Source organism: Dromiciops gliroides, chromosome 2, assembly GCF_019393635.1.
Source record: "Dromiciops gliroides isolate mDroGli1 chromosome 2, mDroGli1.pri, whole genome shotgun sequence".
NCBI classification, from domain to species: domain Eukaryota; kingdom Metazoa; phylum Chordata; class Mammalia; order Microbiotheria; family Microbiotheriidae; genus Dromiciops; species Dromiciops gliroides.
Genome location: NC_057862.1, coordinates 469958545 through 469982304, shown reverse-complemented (window position 1 = coordinate 469982304; position 23760 = coordinate 469958545). Strand labels below are relative to the sequence as shown.

Here is a 23760-nt window from a genome sequence, read left to right as displayed (position 1 = left end):
AGATTGAGAACAGAATTCCAACAGCCTGGCATTCCTATCTTCCCTCAAATTTCCTGTGACGTCCTCTGCCGCCACCACCACCATCAAGTCAGGAACCCCAAAAGAGACAGAGCTCTCCATGCAGGCCCTCTTTCCTCCTTCCTGTCTCCTCCCAGAAAATAGGAGGCTCCTCAAGTTGATTGACTGGTAGCCTTGATAGACAGCACCCATGAGCAAACATCACTTCCTGATGCCAAGGAAAAGCCACATGGCCTTGCCCTCTGAGGCACTCTCCTCATGGTGGAGCTTTCCTATAGTAAGTCTCCAGTAGGTGGCATCATTCCAATCATTACATGAGTAATTGGAATTCGGTCAACAAAAAATTCTTTATGGTGTTTTAGGCATTTACAGACCCCTCTGCTGTGACCTGCTTTCCTATTCCTAGTAGAGGGCCTTATACAGAGAAAGTGGAATTCATGAACAAGTCTTTCCAAGTTAGAAGCCTTGGAGTTATGTTCAGGCCCTAAAGAGACTAGTTCAATACCAACCCTTTGATGAATGTTTGAATTTAATTTAAATCCAATTATCATCCCTCAATTGCCTGTATCCATCTTTTCATCCCTTTCGATGGAATATTCCTCAACCTAATTGCCTTTCCTGTTGGCAGCTCCACCCCAGAAGAGATCCAGTACCGATTAATAACAAGATTTGTAAATGAGGCAGTCATGTGCCTACAAGAAGGGATCTTGGCTTCCCCTGAAGAGGGAGACATTGGTGCAGTCTTTGGCCTTGGCTTCCCACCTTGTCTTGGAGGTTTGTCCATGTCTTGAAGATTGATGTTGATGTATTGTAAATGTTCATTTTGCTGTTTGCCTCAGTATCCGATATCCTTTCTCTATTTAGGTCCTTTCCGCTTCTCAGATCTGTACGGTGCTCAGAAGTTGGTGGACCGGATGAAGAAATATGAGGCAGTCTATGGAAAGCAGTTCACCCCTTGCCAACTACTAATTGACCATGCAAACAACCCTAGCAAAAAGTTTTATCATTGAGCAGGCGCGGTCTTAACCTTGTGCAGGACATACACTTTACCCCCAGCTTGGAGGTAGTGCTATTCCCAAATGCACAGTGTCTAGATTTGTCTAGGTAACATGGTGGCAAAACACACTTGACCTTTGCAGTCTAGCTCCTGGTTAAAGTGCCTTAGGTTCTAAACCAACCTTTGGTGGCTCCCAGTACCACCAGCTGTGAATTAGATATATTGCTCTTCACTTTGGAAGATGGAACTCACTGTGCTATAGCTTCTAAACCCAAGCTGGCCCACACAGCTGGAGCCACTTCTGCTGCCAGTAGCCTCCAAGGGCAGTGACAGGACTGATTCCTGCCAGAATGACTCACATCTAACAATAAAATCAAACTTTATAAGCCTCCCCACTTTTCTTTGTAGAACCTCTTGGTCAAACTGCTGCTTCCTGGAGCTAACACACACAGAATAATTTACTTTAAAGAGGGATGGGATCTGGGAAAGGCCATGCAGATGGAAAGTGGAGCTTCATGGCTATTCCTTTTAATGATCCCAAGAATGTTAGATAGGAGTCTGTCCAGGAATGCTCTTTGCACCTCATGAGGGCTTTCCCAGCTCCATCACTGGCTCCTCATCAAACCATGTTCCCCTGCTCTAGCTCTGTTTATTGCTGCTCTAGAGAACTAAGGAGGAAGTGGGAGACAGGACAGGGATGGGGAATAATGGAGCCCTTCTCACCCCCAGCTCCCATCTCCCCTATTAGTCATTCCCCAGACTTGATTACCCCATACCATGTGGTTTCTCTACCCCTCTGCCTCCTTGACCCAAGAAATCCCAGTAGGCGAGTCCTGGGGAGGCTTTGAGTACAGGCCTGGAAATGGGCTTACAGTCATGTAAGAACCAGCCTGGCCAAGTCTGGAGAAGCCAAAATCCAGATTGTCCACATGGGGATGAATTTTGTGATCACAACCACCCTTAGAGACCCTTTAAATCATGGAGGGGATCCTTTAAATCAAGGAGGCGATGCTCTCTGTACCAGTGGAAGAAGCCCTAACCCTAGTTAAATCTGCTCTTTCCTGTGTTGAAGTACACCAAACAGGAGGGAGTTCCAAGTGCTTTTGGGTCTCAAGGATGGGACGAATGCCATTTAACTGTTTCTTATCAAATTGGAGTTCATTCCAGTGGGGAACCTATTCTAGGGCGATAGCTCTAGCCAGAAAAAGGCCCTTAGGATTCCAGAATCAGAGGATCATAGATTTAGAGCCAGAAGGGACCTTAAGTATCTACTCCAACTCTTTCATTCTCTAAATGAAGAAACTGAGATCCAGAAAAGTTAACTTGCCCAAGTTTATAGGCTTTGAACCCAGAGCCTCTTGACTCCATGGATCCAATGCTTTTTCCTAATGATTTTTGACCTGTTTTAGTTTTTGCTAAAGAACCCTGTACTGCCTCATTAAGAGATACCCTTCCGGGGGCGGCTAGGTGGCGCAGTGGATAAAGCACCGGCCCTGGATTCAGGAGTTCCTGAGTTCAAATCCGGCCTCAGACACTTGACACTTACTGGCTGTGTGACCCTGGGCAAGTCATTTAACCCCCATTGCCCTGCCAAAAAGAAAAAAAAAGATACCCTTCCCTTGTCGTGGGAACTGTTAGGAAGCTGCTTCAGTTGCAGAATGAGTTTTAATACTGGCTATATATCAAGAACTAGTCACAGCTGCAGAGACTGGAGGTCCAAAATCCTGGCATTCCAGAACTCTGGTTCTCAGACTTCCAGCAGGTGGCAGAAAAGAGCTGGCCGCCCATATCTCGTGGACATGGGGGTGAAAGCTCTAGCAGGGGTTACCGGAAAGCTCCTGCCCTGACTCACAAGTGAAAGGCTAGGGCTGACAAGTGCCCTCTGTTCATTTAGAACCAGTGGGTATGCTCACAGGCTTCCACACCCAGGGCTAAGAAATTGAGCTCTGGTGCTAGCTAACATCATGCCTTACCTACCCTGTTGTCTCGGTATTGAGAACGGTGGGGTAGGTACAAAAATAGGCTGGGGAAGACCTTAAGGAGATAAATAACGGCTTTGGGCGAGTTAACAGGCACCAACAAAAAGGCACATTACACACTACCTTATGTTCTTCCTTCCCAAAGAGGACAGAAAGAAAATATACATAGGCTCTAGGCCCACCACATACGCAGGCATGCGCACACACCCACACACATACAAATTCGGGATCTGTAGTATTTATTTCATCCATTCAAATTTCTTACAAGAACCAACTCTCCCAACTATAGCATTCCTACTATCCACTATTTGGGCTTCTTTCCCCAGAGTCAAGGCCCCTGGCATGGCTGGGAGCAGGACCAGCACCCAGACCCTTTAAAATATGCAGAAATAAATACCCAGGCAGCCCGATGAGGTAAGGTTATAAGCTGGTCTCTGTGAGTACTCGGCTGGCATATGACTCAAAACATAAGAGAGAAGTCATTCCTTCGGGGGATCCAGTATCCGGAGCTGCATGGCTATGTTGGTATTACGGACCTCACCACTGAAATTCCTAAGAGCCTCCTCCCTGGTAGTGCCCTCCAGCACTCAATAGGGATCAAAAGTCCAGAGCTGAAAGGGCCCTGTAAAGTTCCCTAATCCAACCTCCTTATCCTATAAATGAGGAATCTAAGGCCCCAAATTGTTACTTCATGTCAAACAGGTAGAAAGTAACAGCCAAGATGATTCCAAGTTCAGGATTCTTTCACCTCTGTACCAAGAGGTCTATGAATGCTGAAGTCAAGGTACTGGAAGATTTTTCCTGAGCTTCTATGGCTTCCTAAGTCTCCCCTCTCCCTCCCCTTTCTACTCCTTTATCCTAGGTTGGAGACATTGATTAAGGTACTTATGACACTTCTACAAGTGATAGAAGTCTCACAAATGCCTATAGTAATGACCTCCTGGCCTAGAGAGAAGAAAATGCCATAATAAATAGGATCTAGCTATAAAGAGAAGGCAAGAATAGGATTGATTGAAAGAAACCTGGAGGGGCAGCTAGGTGGTGCAGTGATAGAGCACTGGCCCTGGATTCAGGAGGACCCGAGTTCAAATCCAGTCTCAGATACTTGACACGCCAGCTGTGTGACCCTGGGCAAGTCACTTACCCCCGATTGCCTCACCAAAAAAAAAAGGAGGAAGAAAACAAAAGAAACCTAGACTGGAATCTCAAGCATTGAAAGGGATCCAGCCTGATGAGATGACTAGTTCCTAGGGTAGCTTGGCTCTGAAGCCATCAGGCAGTGCTCTCAAGTCTTGTCTTCCCAATTATATCATAAGCAACCAGAGTACAGGCCAAGTCCCTTCCCCTTGACGAGCTTCACTTTCCTCATCTATAAATGAGGGGGTTGGACTAGATGAGCTATAGGGTCCTTTCTAGCTGTCAACAAACCTCTGATCCTACAGTTGTGCTTGGTGATTATTGTTGACAAGACAAGTAACTAGAGAAGGGGGCACAGAATGTGAGCCGGGCAGAGGGGACAGGCTAATGCAGACTCCAAGCCTGCCTGCTTGAACCCTTCTTAGTGCTCTCAGCGATGTTACGGGGTGGAGGTGGAAGAGGAAGAAAGGCAGGAAAATGGAGACATTTGGGAATAGCTCAGTTCTCAGGCTGAGTACCAGGAAGTACCTTGGGAAGCCGGGTGCTTGAGAGCAAGATGGTCGTCTTTCTCCCCTTATCTCCATTTTCTAACTTTAAATTAGAAGTTTGGATAGTGGAAAAGGTCCCCCAGAGTTGGAAAAGGATCTGGGAAGCCTGTTACCTCACTCTGTTGGGCAGTGTTGGGCTCTGAGGGGAGAGCAGAGCTGTGCTAGTCTGCATGTTTGGGTTAATACCATTGGTAGCTTCCCCCTGCAGTCTCTAAAGAAGAGTTGTGCTAAAGGTCCTGCTATCCATAAAAAGTCCCAGTGGTAGAACCCAGGTGACTAAGGAGCCTCCATGACCAGCTCCGTGGAGCGTGGCTTGACTGTTGAGCCCCGTGGGGCCCTAGATCTTCGTGGCACTGCTTTGTTAGAATCTGGGTCCCAGGGATCTGGTACCTGTAGCAACTTTATGGAGAGCTCCCTTCGTGCCTCTACGAGGCCCCAAAACATTCTTACTGTCTGGCCTTCAGACAGGCTGCTCAGATCTTGGGCCTCCAACCCTTGATGAACTGCATGATCTTCTTGACCTGCAGCTTGGTAAGGTGGAAGTCATCAGCCAGAATGTCCTCACTGAGCTGTACAAAGATGCTCCCATCTATGCGCTCCCTAGAGAAGAAGCTCACCACATCCTCCGAGAGGCCAATGAAGCGCAGACTCCGAGAGACTTCCTCCAGCGAGAGCGCAGATAGGTCAGCTGGGGGCTGCCAAGGGGTGCTGTCCCTGCCAACCCGACCCACCACCCCCTCCCGTGGATTAATAGGAGGCACATCCAGGCGCCCCTGGGTGAGGTAGAGCCGAGCTCCACCTCCCTCTGGTCCCTGTAAGACAGTAGGAGACATCGGGGTGGGCATCCGCTGAAGCATCAGACCGTCTGGCTCAAAGGCCTTGGTGGGACAGAGGGGTGACAAGGGTCCAGGCCTGCCCACTCCTCTGGGCTCCTGATACCGCAGCAACTCTGGTTCTGGGGAACTGCCCTGCCTCACTTCAAAGGGGTCAAAGGGTTCTAGGGCTGTTTCCTGCCATTCAGAGGAAGAGGAGGAGGAGGTAGGGCAGGAGGGGGAACCAGAAGAATAGGCCTGACTGGAGGAGGCAGGGCCTGGAGAATAAGTAGGGCTTGAGGATGAAGTGGGGCCAGGGGTAGAAGTGGGACCAGAGGAAGAAGAGGAGGAGGAGGAGGCAGGACCTGAGGAATAGGAGGGACTAGCAAATGGATTGAGGGCCCCAAATGGAGCAAAGCGTTTCTGAGGGTGTGATGGCTTAGGTGGAGGGGGACAGCTGTGGTATGTCTTGTTGGCGGTTGTCTCACCCCCAAGGAGGGGTATAGAGCGACTGTTTCCAGGTTCAGGATAGGCCCAGGAGGCCTGGCTGGGCTGTGTTGTAGAGGGGAGAGGGCCTGGAAGTGGGCGACTGGAGCAGTCACCCACCTTGCAATCACCCCAGGTACAGGGATAACAGTATAGAGAGTATGAATCTGGGGATGGGGAACAGCTGCCACTCCGAGAGCCAGATCTGGGAGATTGGGGGAGAAGAAAAAACAGACAGCAGAGGCAAGACAAGTAGAGATACAGACAAAGAGAAAAGGAGAGTAAATGGTCAATATATTCTTGCATGACTCAAAACTCTGTCCCTGTTAAATAAGGTCTCATTGATCTGATCCCAGTGAAAGCTCCCCACCCTATCCCCAGAGGAAAACTGAGAACCCCAGTGGTTTTGTTTGCTATTCATTTCCAAAATTCACCCTGGGTCAGAGCACTCTCTCCTATCCAGCTCACACAGATAAGCATGGGAACCTCAAAGCCGGAAGGGACATTAGGGAACATCGGATCATAAATTTAGAGGCAAAAGGGATCTTAACAGTCATCTAGTCCAACCCCCTCATTTTATAGATGAGGATCTGAGGGTCAGAGAGGTTCATTGCCTTACCCTAGGTCATGCAGCTACTTTATGACAGGGATGGGACTAGAACCCAGGTGTCCTGATTCCCAGTTCAATGCTCTCTCCACTATTCCATACTGCCTTGGTTGTAGGTGGATCTTTGGGCAAAGAGCCAAATGACCCAAGGGAAATGCCTCCCCTTGGGTGGGGCTTCCCTAAGAGAGGCTTAGGATCCCAAAGAAGGAAGGAGACCAAAGCCATAACCTGGACAGGAAATGGGCCTTTGCCCCCAGGAGCTAATGTAGAAGAAGGTACTTCTTCCCTGGGAGACATGCTTCCTTGTTGATACTCAAGAAGCTCAAGGCAGGCTACCTCCTCCCAAAACAACTTCACCCATGGTAGGCCTGTCCTCCACATGGCCACACATTCCCTTCCCTCCCCTTGAATTTGTCCCAAGCTTAATGTCAACTAGTAATAACTTTGAAGGGCGCTCACCCATCATGTAGGCCAGAAGAGTAGTAAGAAAGGCCAGGACTAGGGGAGTGAGCAGGCTGAAGCTTGGGAAAGCGAGGTGGGATAGGAGGACTTCCTGGGGGCCGGCCGCCCCTTGGTGGTACTGGTGGAGCATTGAGTAGACGGCACTCTTCCTTGACCTGGAAACACAAAGTCCTAGAAATCAGGAAGGATGATACCAGGCAGGATGCTACCCAGGCCCAATTGCTCGAACACAGGACAGCTCCTGATACATAGCATCATTCAGGGTCCTAAGAGACATCTGGAAGGGTATAGGGCATTAGCTCTTAACTGCTCTGTAGAGGATACCCATGACGTAGAAAGTGGTCCCCTTCCCCACCAGTCACCAAAGCCTAACACCTTCTAGTCCCCTCCCCAGTGCTCTCATTCCTCCAGCCTCAATAACCCAGAGCCCCCAGTAGCTGCAAACCAAAATCTCCTTTAAAACAAGAATTTTTCATAAAAGCACAGTAGATAGAGCACTGGACCTGGAGTCTGCAAGACCAGAGTTCAAATTTCAGCTGAGACATTTACTAGCTGTGTGACCCTGGGCAAGTCACATAGCTTCTGTTTGCCTCAATTTCCTTGTCTGTAAAATGGAGATAGTAATAGTACCTGCCTCCCAGGGTTGTTGTGAAGAGCAAATGAGTTCAGATTCATAATGCACTTTGCAAATCTTAAAGCTCTATCTAAATGCTAGTTACCATCATCATGATCATCAGAGGACCAACAACACAGTTGGATTAGGAGAAAAGAGAAGGAAAAGAATGGAGGGAACAGGGAAAGACTGGGCAGGAGAGGCCCGGACCCTTCTAAGTGTGGCTTTCTGCAAACACAAGTTCCCACAGCATCCCAACACAACCTTATTCACTTCCCCATAGTATTTCCCCCTTTCTCCCCATCTCACTCACATCTCAAGTTGTGTCTCTTAAATACACATATGAACGTCTCTCTCATACGTCCTTATTTCCTGACACATATATACACACATATACCTGCCTCCTTTCTCTAGTAGTAACTCACATTTATATAAGCCCTTTAAAATTGTTACAAATCACTTTCTCTAAAATTACCCCATAAGAGATGTAGTTTCAAAGATCCATGTTCCCATTTCATAGATGAGGAAACTAAAGCTGAGGTGTTAAGGGATCTGTCCAAAGCTAGTGGATGTCAACACACACACACACACACACACACACACACACACACACACACCTCTACCCACTCACTACTGTCCTCCCATAGATACACATACACTCCTTTGCCAAGCACACAGGTACACACACATCCTTCTGTTCTCCCATTCTATTCCCCTTGACCATAGTCATACAAGAGATGTTTGATGACCTGGGCCCAAGATGCCGAGGCTCCCCTCTTCTACGTGGCCAGCTCTTGGGGAAACTTACTTTTTTATTAGCTAAAGAAGGAAAGACTATAGACAGAGGTCAAGGGCTCAGAGTTCTAGGGAGTAAGGGGAGGGGAGGCTCCTCACATATATAAGTAAGAAAAGGCTCATGATTCTAGGGTTATGGCAAAAATTTCCTTTTCCCCAGTCCCTGGTGTGGTGGGAAATTATGTTAGACTTGAAATCAGAAGACCTAGATTCAAATCCTGTTTCTGAAACTTACTACTGTGTGACCTTAGGAAAGTCACAGCTTCTTTGGGCTTCCATTTTCTCATCTATAAATGATGGCTTTGGAATAAATAAATGCCAAGATCTCTTCCCCTCTAGATTTAGGATTCTATTATCCTAGGATTCTTTTTTTTTGGGGGGGGGTGAGGCAATTGGGGTCAAGTGACTTGCCCAGGGTCACACAGCTAGTAAGTGTCAAGGGTCTGAGGCTAGATTTGAACTCAGGTCCTCCTGAATCCAGGTCCAGTGCTCTATCCACTGTGCCACCTAGCTGCCCTGCCTTTTTAAAAAAAATTTTTATTTTATTTATCCTAGAATTCTTTCATGGTACCTCCCTGCCTCTGACCACAAGAGCCACCTATACTTCTTGTTGTTCAGTCATGTCCAACTCTTTGTGAATTCATATGGGGTTTTCTTGGCAAACTGAAGTGGTTTGCCATTTCCTTCTCCAGCTCATTTTACAGATGAGGAAACTGAGGCAAATATAGTTAAATGACCTGCCCAGGGTCAAACAGCTAGTAGGTGTCTGAGGCCTGATCTGAACTCAGGAAGATGAGTCCTCCTGACTTCAGGCCTGGCGCTCTATCCATTGTACCACCTTTACTTACCGCTTCTGATTTGGGAGGGACAGGGGGTGGGGGAACTTCCGTCTCCAGATGAGCAGTCCCGGCAAAAGAGATGAGGTCCGGCTGTCTGAGTCCTGCAGGGGCCTGCCTGCCTCTGCCCCTGCCCCCACCCTCTGGGTAGCTTTCAGTCACCTGGTGCGCCCACAGCTCCTCGTAGGGGATCTCCATCGGAGGGGTGGGCTCTGAAAGGCTGGCCCAGTCTGGACTCATGTATTCCTGATCCCCCTCCCCGGCTGGGGGGTAAAGGCAGAGAGAGAGCTGGGGCAGTGCCTCAGGCCTAGGACCCTGCAAACACAGCCTCGCCCTCCGCGGACTGGCACACTCCTCTGCGAGGTCTCCGGGGGCTTCACGGACTGCTTTGGAGTACTCATCGGGGTCGAAGCGCTCGTGGCAGTAGGAAGCACTATCTCTCACTAGCTGTTCCACCTGGGGGTCGCCAACCAGCAGCCCCTGGGGCAGGGTGAATCGGGGCATGTCAGTGAGCAGCAGGAAATGCAAGGGGGTCGGGCCCTCCCTGCGCAAGGCCAGCCCCAGCACCACAGTCTTGGATATGATGCTGACCAGCTTGTAGCAGTGGCCTTCCCGCACAGGGTGCAGGTCATACGGGTTGCAGGGGGGCCGGCTGGGCACAAGCACATTGACGGGCAGCCGGACCCGCTCGATAATGGCCCGTACAGTGTGCTCACCCTCCTGCATCTGCAGCTCCAGGGGGCTCCGGGTGCTGAAGCGGCCCCGGCACTGAAAGGGTAGGCTCAGGCTCTCGTTAGTGCGGTGGTTCATACAGATGAGGCAGGGCATCTTGCCTTTAATGGGTTTGATGGTGCCTGCTCCTCCACTAGTGCCCAGGCCACCGCTGACGCTCCCCATCCCAGCCAGGGACCCTGCCAGGGACCCGGCCCGGCCCAGTTTTCGGAGGATGGTGGTGAAACGGGAACGCTCCTTTGGGGTCTTCCCGCAAAGGATTTCGGCCTGGCCCATGAGGGTGAGCTCATCACCAGCATGCAGGGTGAAGTTGTAGACCTCACTGTCCTCACTGAACTCCCCAGACACCACCTGGTGGGCAAGGACAAGACAACGAAAAGGAGGTGGCATTTTCTGGGGTGCTTCAGGGAGAGCAGCATGTCTGCTACCCAGGATACTCCAGCTGAGCAGGGGAACTATCCAAACCCTGGGAACACCTCCCCCCCCTTCCCCCTCCCACTCAGAGGACCCTTTGGGCAGAACTCTCCTCTTACCAGCCTCTCCTTCCCTTCCCTACCCCCAACCCCCATATACAAAAAGCTGCCAACTCATCCTACTCCTCTGAAAGGCAAAGAAAAATAGAATTAATTAAAATTACAAAAAGATTTTTTAAATCTAAAATGGGGAGGGGGGAACTTTAGCATTTTTATATTAGGAAAAGCTTCAACAAAAATTACTTCTGGTCTTGGTTAGAGCGAGAGTTTTAATCTTTTCTGGAAATCGAGGTAGGTGTATTGACACAGGAATGGTCTAAGTAAAGCCTCCCCTGGGATAGGTCTTGATGACCTCTAGAAAAGTCTTCCAGCCCAAGAGACTGGGAGATGGGAGGGGGGTCATTGTAGCTGTCAAGTGGAATTGGAATTGGGTTTACTCCTCTTGGACACAGAGGGCAGACCTGGGTGTGATTGATAAAGGTCGGATTTAGGCAAACGTGGGCTTGACGTCAGGGAATGAGAGCCGTCCCAAGTGAAATAGGCTGCCTCAGTATGGGTTGGACTTTACCCTCCTTGGGGTCTTTAATTCTACTTGCTGGGGATGAGGGGATTCAAGTATGAACTGGACTGTGACTCCTAAAGTCTCTTCCAACCCAGGGTTCTGGGAAGCTGTTTCTAAGGGAAAAGACCCCAAACTCTCCATATCACACTTCTTTCTAAAGAAGTCCTCACGAATCCTTCCCCTGAGACATAGGGACGCATCGTCTTCTTCAGTGGAGACGGAGAACTTTCTGTTGTCAGTAGAAGACTTTGGCTAAAGGAAGCTGGACTATGGCTGAGGCTTCCACCCAGCAGAATGGGGGGTGCTGTTTGATAAGGGGCTGACCTTGACGCTGAAGGTGATGGCCTCCATCACAAAGATGCGGTCGGGAAAGACGCTGGCTACCTCCTCGATGCTGCTGAAATACTGCACTGGCTCCCGAACGTCTCTCGCCTGCTCCAAAAGCTTAAACTTCCCTGTAGGAGGAGCAGGAACCTTTGGCCACTGAGATGAGTCTGGTCCCACCGCCCCTGGGGCCCTACACCCTCTGAAGAGCGCTCTCAGATCCCAACAGCCTCATGGCGCCAATTTCTGTTCCACGCCTCCCACTCCTGGTCACACTACCTGGAGAGACCACAGAAGGAGGCCTCCAAACAGGGCTCCCTTGGGCCCAGACACCTCCGGGGCCCATCACCAGGTAGTCAGCTCTTAGCGCGCATACGCACACGCACACAAAAACAAAAACCTAGGAGCTCTGAACAGCCAGCTCATGAGCGAGCAGCAGGGCCAAGGAGTGAGGAGGGCCAGAAATGGCCCGAAAGTCTGGATATCTGGGTTCTAGTCCCACTTCTGCCACTGCCTAGGTGTGGGGAAGCCATTTCAACTGCCTCAGTACTGGTTTCCTTATCTGTAAAAGAGGGGATACTTGGGACTTTATTAATCAACAAGCATTTATTAAGCACCTACTATGTGCCAGACATTGTATAAGGTCCTGGGAATATAGAGACAAATGAAGAAACAGCCCCTGCCCTTAAGGAGAGACAGCACGTGTGTGTGTGTGTGTGTGTGTGTGTGTGTGTGTGTGTGTGTGTGTGTGTGTGTGTGTGTGTGTGTGTGTGTAGCTATATGGGTATGTGTATACGTGTGTATATACATATGTATTTGTGTGTATGTACATATATATGTGGGCATGGTTATTTATGTATGCACATCCATGTACATTTATATTTTATATACACATTTATATTTTATACACAAATACAGGTAGGGTATCCTAAAAGTCTTAGTGAAGTTTTAAGCTTCAATAGCTAAAAAATGCACTAAGACTTGTGGGACACTGCGTGTATACAACGGCATATAGGTGTGTGTTTATTTGGGCATATTTATATATGTGTCTGTCTCTTTTTTGTTGTTCAGTCATGTCTGACTCTTCACAATCTCATTTGGGGTTTTCTTGGCAAAGATAACAAAGTGGCTTGCCATTTCCTTGTCCAGCTCATTTTATAGATAAGGAACTGAGGGAAATAGGGTTAAGTGACTTGCCCAGGGTCACACAGCTACTAAGTGTCTGAAGCTGGATTTGAACTCAAGAAGATGAGTCTTCCTGACTCCAGGCCTGGAGCTCTATCCACTGTGCCACCTAGTTAGCTGCCCCCCCATAAGTGGCTATATATGCACCCAAAATAGATACAAGGTAAAGGTATCAGCAACTGAAGAGCTCATGAAAGTCTTCATGTGGAATGAGGTATTTGAGCTCATCTCTGAAGGAAACTAGGAATCCTAAGGGGCAAAAGTGAGAAAGGAGAACACTCCAGTCATGGGAAACATCTTCTACAAAGAATGGAGATGAGAGATGGAGTGACATATAAGAAGACTGAAAAGGCGGTTAGGGTCATTTGTAGAGGACTCTAAAAGGCCAAAACGATAAATTTATAGTTGATCCTGGAGGTAATAGGGAGCCACTTAAGATTATTGAGTAGGGGAGTAATATGGTCAGATCCATGCTTTAGGGAAATCATTTTAGTAGCGAGTGGAAAGAAGGATTGGAGAGGGGAGAGATTATAAGTGGGAGCCCAAAGAAGAGGCTATTGTAATAGTCGAGCAGAGAAGTGAGGAGGGTCTGCACTGTGGTAGCGGCTGTGTGAATGGAGTATGGTATTACGAGAGATGTCTTGGAGGGAGAAACAATACTTGACAACTGATTGGATATGTGGGGGAGAGAAGGAGAACATTAAACCTGAATGTATATGAATAGGCAGTTGGTGACTTGAGACTAGAGGTCCAAAGATCAGGTCTGAATGCACAGATCTAGGCATCAGAAGCAGAGCATATAAACTCATGAGGGCAACAAGACAGAAAGAACATGGAGGACAAGAGTGGGCTCAGGCAGGGCCTTGGGGAACACCCACAATGGGGGGCAGCGATCTGGCTTATGGTTTAACAAAAGCGACTAAAATAGGAGTGGGCAGACACGGAGAAGGAGAAACAGAGAGGAGAGTCAGAAAAACCCAGAAAAAGAGAAGATGGTCAATACTGGCGAATGCCACACAGGCCAAGAAGGATGAGGACCAAGAAAAGACCCCAGGCCTGGCACCTGAGAGGTCGCTGGAAACTTTGCAGAAAGCAGTTTCACACGATGAGATCAGAAGCCAGGCTAGTAAGGACTCGGTGAGAACTGAGTGGGTGAGAGGAGAGGAAGCAGAGACACCAAGTGCAGACAACTTTTTCTCTGAGTTTGCATGAGAAAGGGAAGAGTGATGTAGGCTGACAGTTTGAGGAGATGATAGGACCTTTTTTTGTTTGGTTGTTTCAGTCCTGTCTGACTCTTTGTGACCCTGTACAGGGTTTTATTGGCAAAGATACTGGAGTGGTTTGCCATTTCCTTCTTCAGATCATTTTACAGATAAGGAAACAGAGGCAAATGGAACTAAATGACTTGTCCAGGGTCACACAGCCAGATTTGAAATCGGGAAAGATACATCTTTCAGGCCTTGGTACTCTATCCACTGTGTGTACCCGCCCCTGATAGGCTCTAGCATGTACTGGTTTTGGGTGGGGTTTTGATTTAAGCATGTGTCTAAGTAGCAGGGAAGGACCCAGTAGCCAAGGATAGATTGAATATTAGGGAGGGGAGATAAATAAGAAGACAAACTGCTAGGGGAAAAAAAAAAGAAGGAAAAAAGATGTACAAAAATTTAAAACCCATGGTAGCTTTATTTTTATTTTATTTTATTTTTTTTTGGTAAGGCAATTGGGGTTAAATGACTTGCCCAGGGTCACACAGCTAGTAAGTGTTAAGTGTCTGAGGCCGGATTTGAACTCAGGTCCTCCTGAATCCAAGGCTGGTGCTCTATCCACTGCGCCACCTAGCTGCCCCCGGTAGCTTTATTTTTAATGGAGAAAAACTGAGAACAACTCATATGCTCAATAATTCAGAAACACCTGAAGAAATTGGGTTCTCCTCAGTACAGAGCACCAGAAAAAAATTAACTGGAACAAGGGGGAAGGAAAGAATGGAAATACCTACTGACTGGAAGTGTATCAAAAACCGCTACATGGGCAGAAAGGCAACTAGAAGAGCACATAGCAAATAACAGGTTGTTGTTACTATTATTAAAATATAGAATCTTGGGGGCAGCTAGGTGGCGCAGTGGATGAGCACTGGCCCTGGATTCAGGAGGACCTGAGTTCAAATCCGGCCTCAGACACTTGACACTTAGTAGCTCTGTGTGACCCTGGGCAAGTCACTTAATCCCCATTGCCCCGCGCAAAAAAAAAAAAAAAAAGATATAGAATCTTTCTCTGGCACTTTAAGATTTGTAAAATGATGTGTGTGTGATGAGGTAAGTGCTATTATCATCCTCATTTCACAGATTAGGAAACTGAGGCTTAGAGAGGTAAGTGACACACTCAGCTAGTGTTTATGGCTTTGAATCCATAGTATTCAAGCTTAGGGCTTCCTGACTCCATGTCCAACACTCAAACCCTATGCAACCTAGCCATCTCAAGGTGCCCCAGCAAGCTATAAGTCAAGCACCAGGCCTTTCTTTTCTTTTTTCTTTTTCTTTTCTTTTCTTTCTTTCTTTCTTTCTTTTTTTTTTTTTGGTGAGGCAATTGGGGTTAAGTGACTTGCCTAAGGTTACACAGCTAGTAAGTGTTAAGTGTCTGAGGTGGGATTTGAACTCAGGTCCTCCTGACTCCAGAGCCGGTGCTCTATCCACTGTGCCACCTAGCTGCCCCAACCATACCTTTCTAACCTCAGTAAATAAATCATCTTATACATGAAGATGCTTAATTAAGGTAACAACTCCCAGCACAGGACCTGGCACATAGTAGGTGGTTAAGAAAAGTTTCTTTATGAATATGGTTCACATGGACTATTTGTGCTTGACCTGTGGTAGAACATTCCAAGCTTGTATTAGTCTGATCAGCCACAGTCAGATACACTGTACCTTGAGCCCTTCATAGTGATGTCATTTTGTTCTCCATTCTTGAAAGGGACCACCAGCCAACCATTTGGGATTACTGATGATGGTCACACAATAGGCAGGGACCTGTGATGACATTTGGCTGACACAGTTGCTTTGTGGTATGGGTTTCATCAGGGTTGTGGCCACCCTTTGCCTTCTTCTTGCTTTCCCCCTAGAACCCGAGTTCCCTGGCCTGGAGCGCATTACTGAGAGCTACCTTGGAGAAGAAGAGATAGCAGACAGCACCTCTCAAATATTGTCCTAATGGCTAGATGGCACAGTAGATGGAGCACCTGGCTTGGAATCAGGAAGTTGTTGTTCAATCGTTTCCATAGTCTCCAACTCTTCATCACCCCTTTTTGGAGGTTTAATTGGGAAAGATACCAGACTGGTTTGCCATTTCCTTCTGCGTTTCAACTTACAGGTAAGGAAACTGAGGCAAACAGGGTTAAGTGACTTGCTGCTCGGACAACTAGGAAGTGTCCGAGGTCAGATCTGAATGAACTCAGAAAGGTGAGTCTTTCTGATTCCAAGCCCAGTGGTCTGTCCATTATGCCACCTAGCTACCCAGAATCAGGGAGACCCAAGTTCAAATGCAGCCTCAGACACCCACTAGCTATGTGACCCTGGACGAGTCACTTAACCTCTGTCTGCCTCAGTTTCCTCATCTGTAAAATGGAAATAATAATAGCACCTATATCCCCAGGTTGTCATGAGGATCATATGAGATAATTATAAAGCTCTTAGCACAATGCCTGGTATATAGTAAATGCTATATAAATGTTTTCTTATTCTTATTCCTAACCAGACTAGGGCCCTCCTGGGAAGAAGGTAAAGCTTTGTACTAGTCCCAGAGGACAGCCAGATATGGCTAAGGGTGCAGAGGATTCCAGTACTCAACAAATGACAAAGAGCCAGGAAGCAGATGGTCTGAACTCAAGTCCCTGGATTAGTGGTCTCTTCAGCCTGGGGTCAGAGCAGCCCTCACACATAGCCATGCCCAGAGGGAGAAAGGCCGGTCAGAGGGTAGGAAGCCTACACACAGACCAGTGAGGGACCAGGAAGAAATGGCTCCATTATCCCCAGCAAAGCTAGCCAGAGGACTAGCCAGGAGAGATTCAGGCTGATTCAGAGAAGCTGGGATTGAGGATGTGGTCAGGAGAATCAATGTAACCATGGAACCCAATCCACTCCTTCCTCCCCCAGCCCAGAGTCAAGCTTCCCCATCAGCTGAGCTGGTGGAAGGGAGAAGGGGGACGTTTCTTGTCTTTGGGGGAGAAGTAGAACCCCCTAATCTCTCCCCTTGCCCCCTAATTCTAGCCCAGCTGCTTCTCTGCCTCCCTCTCCTCTTCCCACCCCCCAGCCCCCCAGAAGGGGCTGTTCTGCCCAGGGTCTGTGCCTGAACATGTAGACACTAATTCATATCCCTGGAGGGATGATTGGACTACTCACAAGCCACTTGTCAAAAACTGCCCTGTCACTCATTAATCAGCCCTCAGATTCTTGTTCTTTAATGCAGATAGTCCATCTTCCCTACTTGAGAGTTCCATGATGCTGAACACCAAGTCTTATTCACTCTCTATCCCCCACCCCACCTAGGCCAGGGCCAGCACACAGATGGAGCACTAGGCTTAGACTCAGGGAGACCCAAGTTCAAATCCTGCCTCAGAAATGTCCTAGCTGTGTGACCCTGGGCAAGTCACTTAACTTCTGCCTCAGTTTCCTTATCTGTAAAGTGGGGATAATAATGTCTACCTCCCAAGGTTATGGTGAGGATGAGATATTTGCATTCTGCAAACCTTAAAGTGCTATTTAAATATTAGCTGTTATTGTTGTTTTTATTAGTAGGTGCTTAGTAAAAGTTTCCTGAACAAATGAATTCTGCTTGGCAGAAAAATCGGCCTCATGTCCCACCACTATAGGGTGTTAGTGCTAGGAAAGGACATCAGAATTCTAGTCTAATCCTCTCATTTTACAGATAAGGAAACTGAGGTCAGAGATCCTCCAAGTCAAATAAAGGTAGCTAGTTGGTGATAGAGGTTTCTTGACTGCCAATCTCCCATCCCACCTGCTACAACTTATCCCCATGGAGCCAAGAGCTAAGCGCCCAGTCTAAGAACCAGAAGCCCAACAAAAAGGAGATGCCTCCTACCCACCCAAGCCCAACAAAAAGGGTCCCTGGTCCCCTTTGTCCCCTGCCATACTCTTCCTTTGCTCCTTTCCTTCCTCCTGCATGGTGAGGAGAGCTGGGTAGCCCAGGTCTCTGCTCCCCTCTTGGAGCTCTATTTCTCATTATTAATTCATCGGGAGGAATCAGTGTCCGACTGACCACACTTAGTGCTTCATTATCCCCTCCCTGGCTGCTATAGGGATCCCTTCCCCCATCTTCCTCTCATCTTATATCTCCTCACTCCTTCGCCTGCCTGCCTGCCTCCCCCACACCCTGTCAGGCCTCAGCACCCAACTTTGGAGACCTGGATCCCAGCCCCCCAACTTGTCATAATCCACTGCAAGCCTTCCCTAACTCAGACCACCCCCCCAAAGCATTGTGGTCATCTCAAGGGGAAGAGGGAAGGAGGGAGAAGGAGAAGGGAGAAGCAGCTGGTAAACCAAGGACAGAGAAAAGGAACAGGAGGAAGTGCACGCTGGTCGAGTGTTCTGCTCTCGGATCCCTTGGGAAGCTTGGGGCTTGGCAGACAAAACTGGAAGGGAGCTGGATCCTGAACTTGAATAGCCGCGGAGAGGAGTTATTCCAGCAGAGCTTGCAGACCTGAGATTCCCCACCCCAAGCCAGTCCAGACCCTGTCCAGTCACCTACAGGACTTAAATAGATCCTAGTCCTGGTAGCCCCTCCCTTAAAGGCCTCGGGACAGGTCCTGGGGTCAGAAAGTGAGGTATGTTCCTGAAATTATGGAGCCTCCTCATTTTACAGATGAGGAAACTGAGGCACAGAAAGGTAAAACTATTTGCTGGAGATTGTATACCCACATGATGGAATCAGGATTAACAATACCTCAAACTTCTGTGGTGTGAATATCAAGAATAGTTCTGATTGGAGGACAGAACAATGAACTCCAAGACCCCCATTCAAGGAGGACACCTGGTCCAGTCATCTCTATATTTCCTACCTGGCTACACTCCCCCCAACTACTTTTTAGGTTTCTTTTGTGTATTGTCTTCCCTGATTAGATTGTGAGCCCTTTGAGGGCAGGGACTATCTCTTTTTTTTCCCATTCTTGTCTCCCCAGTGTTTAATATATTGCCTAGAACATATTAGGCACCTAAAATGTTTGTTTGTTTATATATATATATATATATATATATATATTTTTTGGTGAGGCAATTGGGGTTAAGTGACTTGCCCAGGGTCACACAGCTAGTAAGTGTCAAGTGTCTGAGGCCAGATTTGAACTCAGGTCCTCCTGAATCCAGGACCAGTGCTCCATCCACTGATCCATCTAGCTGCCCCAAAATGTTTATTAATTATTGAATATTGTCACCATTTTATAGGGGGGAAAAATGAAGTGTTGAGAGGTTCAGTGATTTGCTCGAAATCATACCCTTGGGGGGTATCCAAGTCAGGATTTGAACCCAAGGTCTCCTGACTCAGTCAAATGTCCATACCACTACACTAGTATCTCCCAAGGCTAGAACTTCAAGAATTTAACAAGTAACTAACTAGTCTGGAACAGCTAGGTGGTTCAGTGGGTTAGCGTGCCAGGTCTAGGATCAGCAAGTTCAAATTTGTCCTCAGACACTTATTAGCTGTGTGACCCAGGGCAAGTCACTTAACCCTGTTTGCCTCCATTTCCTCATCTGGAAAATGAATTGGAGAAGGAAATGGCAAACTGCTCCAGTATATTTGCCAAGAAAAACCCAAAATGGGGCCACAAAGAGTCAGACAGGACTGAACAATGAAATAACAAGTCTGACTCCCCACCAGGGCAGTTGCAATGGTATACTTGGTCAGGATGGGCTGTTCCCCAAAGTTGCTTTTAAGTGGCTGCTCCTTGTGTGAGTCAGTCAGCTACACTGAGAGCCAGGTGCCAGGGCTTCCCCTTGTCACTCTGAAACAAGGAGTGGGTTCCTCCATTCAGCAGGGCCTGGGTAATGGTCTTCACTCGGCACCTTGGGAGGGCCACCCATGGCACAAAGAGAAAGAGAAAATGCCATCGAGGAACTGGCACCAGGAGGCCAGATCTGAGCTCCGGTTCTACCCCTCACTAACCTTGAACAAAGTCACTTAGCTTTTCTGTGCCTCAGTTTCCTCATCTGTAAAATAAGGGGGTTGGACTAGAGGGTCTCAGGTCCCTTCCAGCTCTAAGTCCATGATTCTGGGTTCTTAGAATGCTGCGTCCTCCTTCAATGGTAAAATGGAAGCCTGGGCTCCATCCCTTCCCAGCCACCACAGCTGACATCCTTCTGAGTCTCCCCAGGGCCTACCTGGATACTGCAGCGGGATATCGATCTTCGGCCCGATGACATAGTGCCCTTCCTCAAGGCTGTGGGCCGTCACCGTGGTCCACTGGCGGCAGGAGTGGATGAGCAGGACATCCTGTTGACTAACCCCCTCCACATACTCCCCTGGGCCAGGAAGAAGAGAGAGAAGGAACAGACTCAGCAAACGGCGATATTAACTCCCACCCTCCCCTAGGAGGGTCTCAGATTGAGCCTCCCTAGGGTCAGAACCCTCATTTGCCCAGCCCTCAGCCAGGCATTCAAGAATAACCCAAAATCCCAGGGGGACCGCTCCCCCACTCCCCCCACCACCACTCACTGTCCAGGCAGTCATGTTCCAAAGAGCACAAGCAGCACACAGGCTGCCAACAGAAACAGGCTGGATTCATGTGGTGAGGACCAGCCGTCCTCACTGTGGCTTTCTGCATCTCCAAAAGGGCCCTTCCCAGTAAGGGATCGGTCCCTCCCTTCCTCTGGGCCCATCCAGTAAACAACACCCTCAGCCACGCACCAGGCCGAGTTCTCTGGGAGGTGTCGGATGGGGTGAGCTGTCAGGACACCCCCCCTTCCCCGTCCCCTTTTTTATTAACCTGACTTGTGATTTCATCAGTATTTCATCAGGAGATCCCAAGGAGGAACTTGTACAGTCATCCCCTTCTTGGTAACTTATGGTCTTAGGAAGTTGCCTGGGGTACTTTGGAGGTTGTGACTTGCCCAGGGTCACATGGCTTTTATCTGAGAAGAGACAAGACTTGAAACCAGACCTTCCTGGTTCCAATGCCAGCTCTATCAACGATGCCAGGCTGCCTCAGAGGATATTGGCTTCAACTTGTACCATACACTTAGTGACAGGTGCCTTGAATTCCTATTCAATGCATTCATTCATTCAACAACTCCATTTCCAATTCACCCTTGAATTCTAAGAGAGGATACTCCCCAACTCCATTAGGACTTAGACTGGGGGGTGGAGGGCAGCTAGATGGCCCAGTGGATAAAGCAGTGGCCCTGGATTAAGGAAGACCTGAGTTCAAATCTGGCCTCAGACACTTAACACTTACTAGCTGTGTGACCCTGGGCAAGTCATTTAACCCTCACTGCCCAGGGTGGGGGTGGGGAAGGACTTAGACTTGGAAGGAGCCTTTGAGAACATCTAGTTCAACTCATTTATTCTACAGAAGAGGAAGCCAAGTCCTGAACCCCAGGAAAGGAAATGAACTGGCCTCCTTACGGTTACTAAATAGTAGCTCGTACTTAAACTCTAGTCTTGGACTTTAAGTCTAGAGCCCAGCACCTTGAGGAGCTCCTTCTCCCAAGACACCCCCCCCCAGTCCCTCCACGTTGCTCCCATTTTTCCTGGCCAGGAAGATACCAGTAAAGGGGGGAGGGGAGGAGGGAACAGAATTAAAGGAAAAGGAGAGAGGGAAAGAGGGAGGGAGGGAGGGAGGGAGAGAAGGAGACATTGGCCAAAGGTTGTTAAGAGAAGAGGGGTGTAGGGAGGGGCTTGGAGAGAATGGGTTCTCTAACCCCAGCAACTGTTACCAGGGCAGCAGGAGGGGCCTAGAATTTTCAATCTGAAGAGCTTCTCCTGGCAGCTATGGGCATAGTGGGGGGTGGGGAGGAGAAGGGGACACCCTCCTGATTGCTTCCTCACCAGGAACCAAAAGGCTCTGTCCCTTCCCTTACATCCTCACCAAAAGAATAACCACTGCCTAGCTAAATTCTACACCATTCAAGAAGTGTGAATGGACAAGCCTACATGGGAGAGCTGACCTTAAATGAAAGGCCCAGGAATTTAATTACAGTCCCCTGCCACCCATCCAGCTGCACAGGGTGGGAGAAGCTACATGGTACTGTGGAAAGAACACTGGATTTAGAGTCAGAAGTCCTGGGTTTGAATCCCATTTCTGTTACCTCTCACCTGCATGACCTTACTATAAGCAACTTCCTTCCTCTGGTCCTTCATCATCTAGGAAACAAACAGGAGGGCCTTTCTCTAGTCCCTTCTAGCTTTAAAGTCTGTGATTCTGGCCCTCCCTAGGAAGTTCCAGCTTCATCAGCTATCTGGGGCAAAGCTTCTTTCCCCAGAGCCACATGCAGACATTTCATTGGTAGGTCGATGCCTGCTCACTCTGATCCACAGGCCCATTGGTCCTGTGACACTCAGCCATACCTGACCTGCTGATGCATACTGCTGTGGGCATGTACAGGGGCCCAGAGGGTCACAGAGCTGGTCATTTAGCCTAACCCCTTCATTTTATAGATAAGGAAAATAAGGCCCAAATGATCTATCCAAGGCCACACAGAGAGTAAGCTTCAGAAATAGGATTTGAACCCAGGACCTCCGACTCTCTAGCTAGTGCTCTCTCCTCTGTACAGACCACCTCATACCTGATGCCCCACTTCCCAGCTACTGACACCCTCCCGGGACACACAGAACACACGCAACTTCACATTCCCTCTCTCCTTCCCACCTTTCTCAACTTCATCTCCAAGTGGTTGGGTAGGGCTGTCCTCAGCACAGAGCAGTGTGGGTTGGGAGGGAGGGGCTGGTGGGCCTCTCTGCCCCATTAGCATTCCGGGAAGCGAGTGTGCCAAGGCTGGCCAAACCCCTATTCTTCTCTTATACAAAACCCCCAGCCAGGCAGCCAGGCCCCATCCCTACTTCCCCTCCCCCTTCTCACCCCAGCCAGGCAGCCAGAACTCCCCTCTCAGGCAGGCATCCATCCCCTCCTATTTCTCTTTCTACAAAGTAGTTTCCCCCTCTCACCTCCTCAGGTTGGATGGGGTGTGTTGAGCCACTAGGAGAAGGAAGCAGTAGGAAGTGGGGGGAAGGGGAAGGGGGGAAGGGCCAGGGATAGGAGGCAGAAGGAGGAAGCATAGTAATTGCATAGGACAGGGGAGGCACAGGTGGCTGTGAACTGATTGTTGGGAGAAGAGGGTCAGGGAAGGATGCAGCAAAGGATGGGATGGGATAGGATGGGACTGGGAAAGTGGGAAGGGTCAGAGGGATGGGGATCGAGAGAAGAGGGGGCGGGCAGAGAAATGCGGAACTGAAAGGTGAAAGGACAGAGAGACAAAAGGACAAAGGGAGGCTGAGGGGGAGGCAGGAAGGATCCGAGGAGAAGAAAAGAGAGGGGCTCTGCTGGAAGCAGGGAGAGACGGCTCCCAGGATGCTCAGAAAGAGCGGAAAAACTTTCTCGGGACCCCACAAAGCCCAGCAGAATAGGGCACCCCCTCCCTTCTCCCCCAGGCCTCACCTGCTGCCAGGTCACCCTCAGGCTCCTCTTCCCGGCAGCCTGTCCCTCCTTTCTCTCTCCCCCTCCCTCCTCTCCCTCATTCCTCAATTCTGGCGCCCTTCGGTCACTCCCGATTTGCTCCTGTTCCTACATCTTGGTCCTGGCTCACCTGGTCCCCAGGACGTGCCCCTCCCTCTCTCCCCTCCCCTCCTCTACCTGGCCCCAGGCAGGCGAGAGTGGGCAGACGACAGCGGCTGACGATGAGGTCCAAGGGGAAAGCCCCCATGCTCCAGTGGAGACCAGCTAGCCCGGCAGCCAGCTTCTCCATAGCATTGCTCCAAAGGCTCAAGTCCGGGGGAGCTAGGGAAGCGGGGAGCAGCCAGGGGCTCAGCTGGCACAGTCCCAGGAGCTGCCCACCCACGCCCCCAGCTCTGGGAGGCCAAGGCCAGCCAGAAGCACCATGCTCCCCCCGCTGCCCTTGCCAGCACCTCCTCTAGCCCCCTGGCTGCTCAGCAAGCCCACCATCCCTTTGGGCCCCTCGTCTCCCCTCCCTTAATCATC

At 49.2% G+C, this 23760-nt stretch overlaps 2 protein-coding genes across 4 annotated transcripts in view; one reads left to right on the top strand and one right to left on the bottom strand.

The window, feature by feature from the left end:
- Positions 1-1410, top strand: part of HADHA (hydroxyacyl-CoA dehydrogenase trifunctional multienzyme complex subunit alpha) — a 68600-nt gene extending 67190 nt beyond the window's left edge. Inside the window, exons 19-20 of the mRNA XM_043983400.1 lie at positions 647-792; positions 883-1410. Coding sequence (XP_043839335.1) covers positions 647-792; positions 883-1028 — 292 coding nt within the window. The 3' untranslated portion in view covers positions 1029-1410. The remainder of the gene's footprint in view (positions 1-646; positions 793-882) is intronic.
- A 1566-nt stretch (positions 1411-2976) lies between these two features.
- Positions 2977-23668, bottom strand: GAREM2 (GRB2 associated regulator of MAPK1 subtype 2). 3 transcript variants are annotated; one of them, XM_043983397.1, is made up of 6 exons: positions 23416-23668; positions 19949-20089; positions 11382-11512; positions 9303-10373; positions 7044-7201; positions 2977-6182 (listed from the first exon to the last, which is right to left on the bottom strand). In XM_043983397.1, exons 1-6 carry the CDS (start codon positions 23525-23527, stop codon positions 5153-5155), a joined length of 2643 nt encoding a protein of 880 aa, XP_043839332.1. In that variant the 5' UTR covers positions 23528-23668; the 3' UTR covers positions 2977-5152. The 3 variants fall into 3 exon arrangements, with proteins under 3 accessions (XP_043839332.1, XP_043839334.1, XP_043839333.1); XM_043983399.1 differs by lacking the exon at positions 23416-23668 and adding an exon at positions 22435-22581; XM_043983398.1 differs by lacking the exon at positions 23416-23668 and adding an exon at positions 20283-20516.
- Positions 23669-23760: the final 92 nt, after the last annotated feature.

What these genes read in the sequence shown, in the direction of transcription:
- GAREM2 (XM_043983397.1), bottom strand. Translation starts at nt 23,527, where the DNA reads ATGGAGAAGCTGGCTGCCGGGCTAGCTGGTCTCCACTGGAGCATGGGG. An exon ending in TCTCGCCTGCCTGGGGCCAG is followed by an intron (nt 20,090 to 23,415) that starts GTAGAGGAGGGG and finishes TTCCTGGCCCAG; the next exon opens with GGGAGTATGTGGAGGGGGTT. An exon ending in TCCCTCCCAAATCAGAAGCG is followed by an intron (nt 7,202 to 9,302) that starts GTAAGTAAAGGT and finishes TTGTGTTTCCAG; the next exon opens with GTCAAGGAAGAGTGCCGTCT.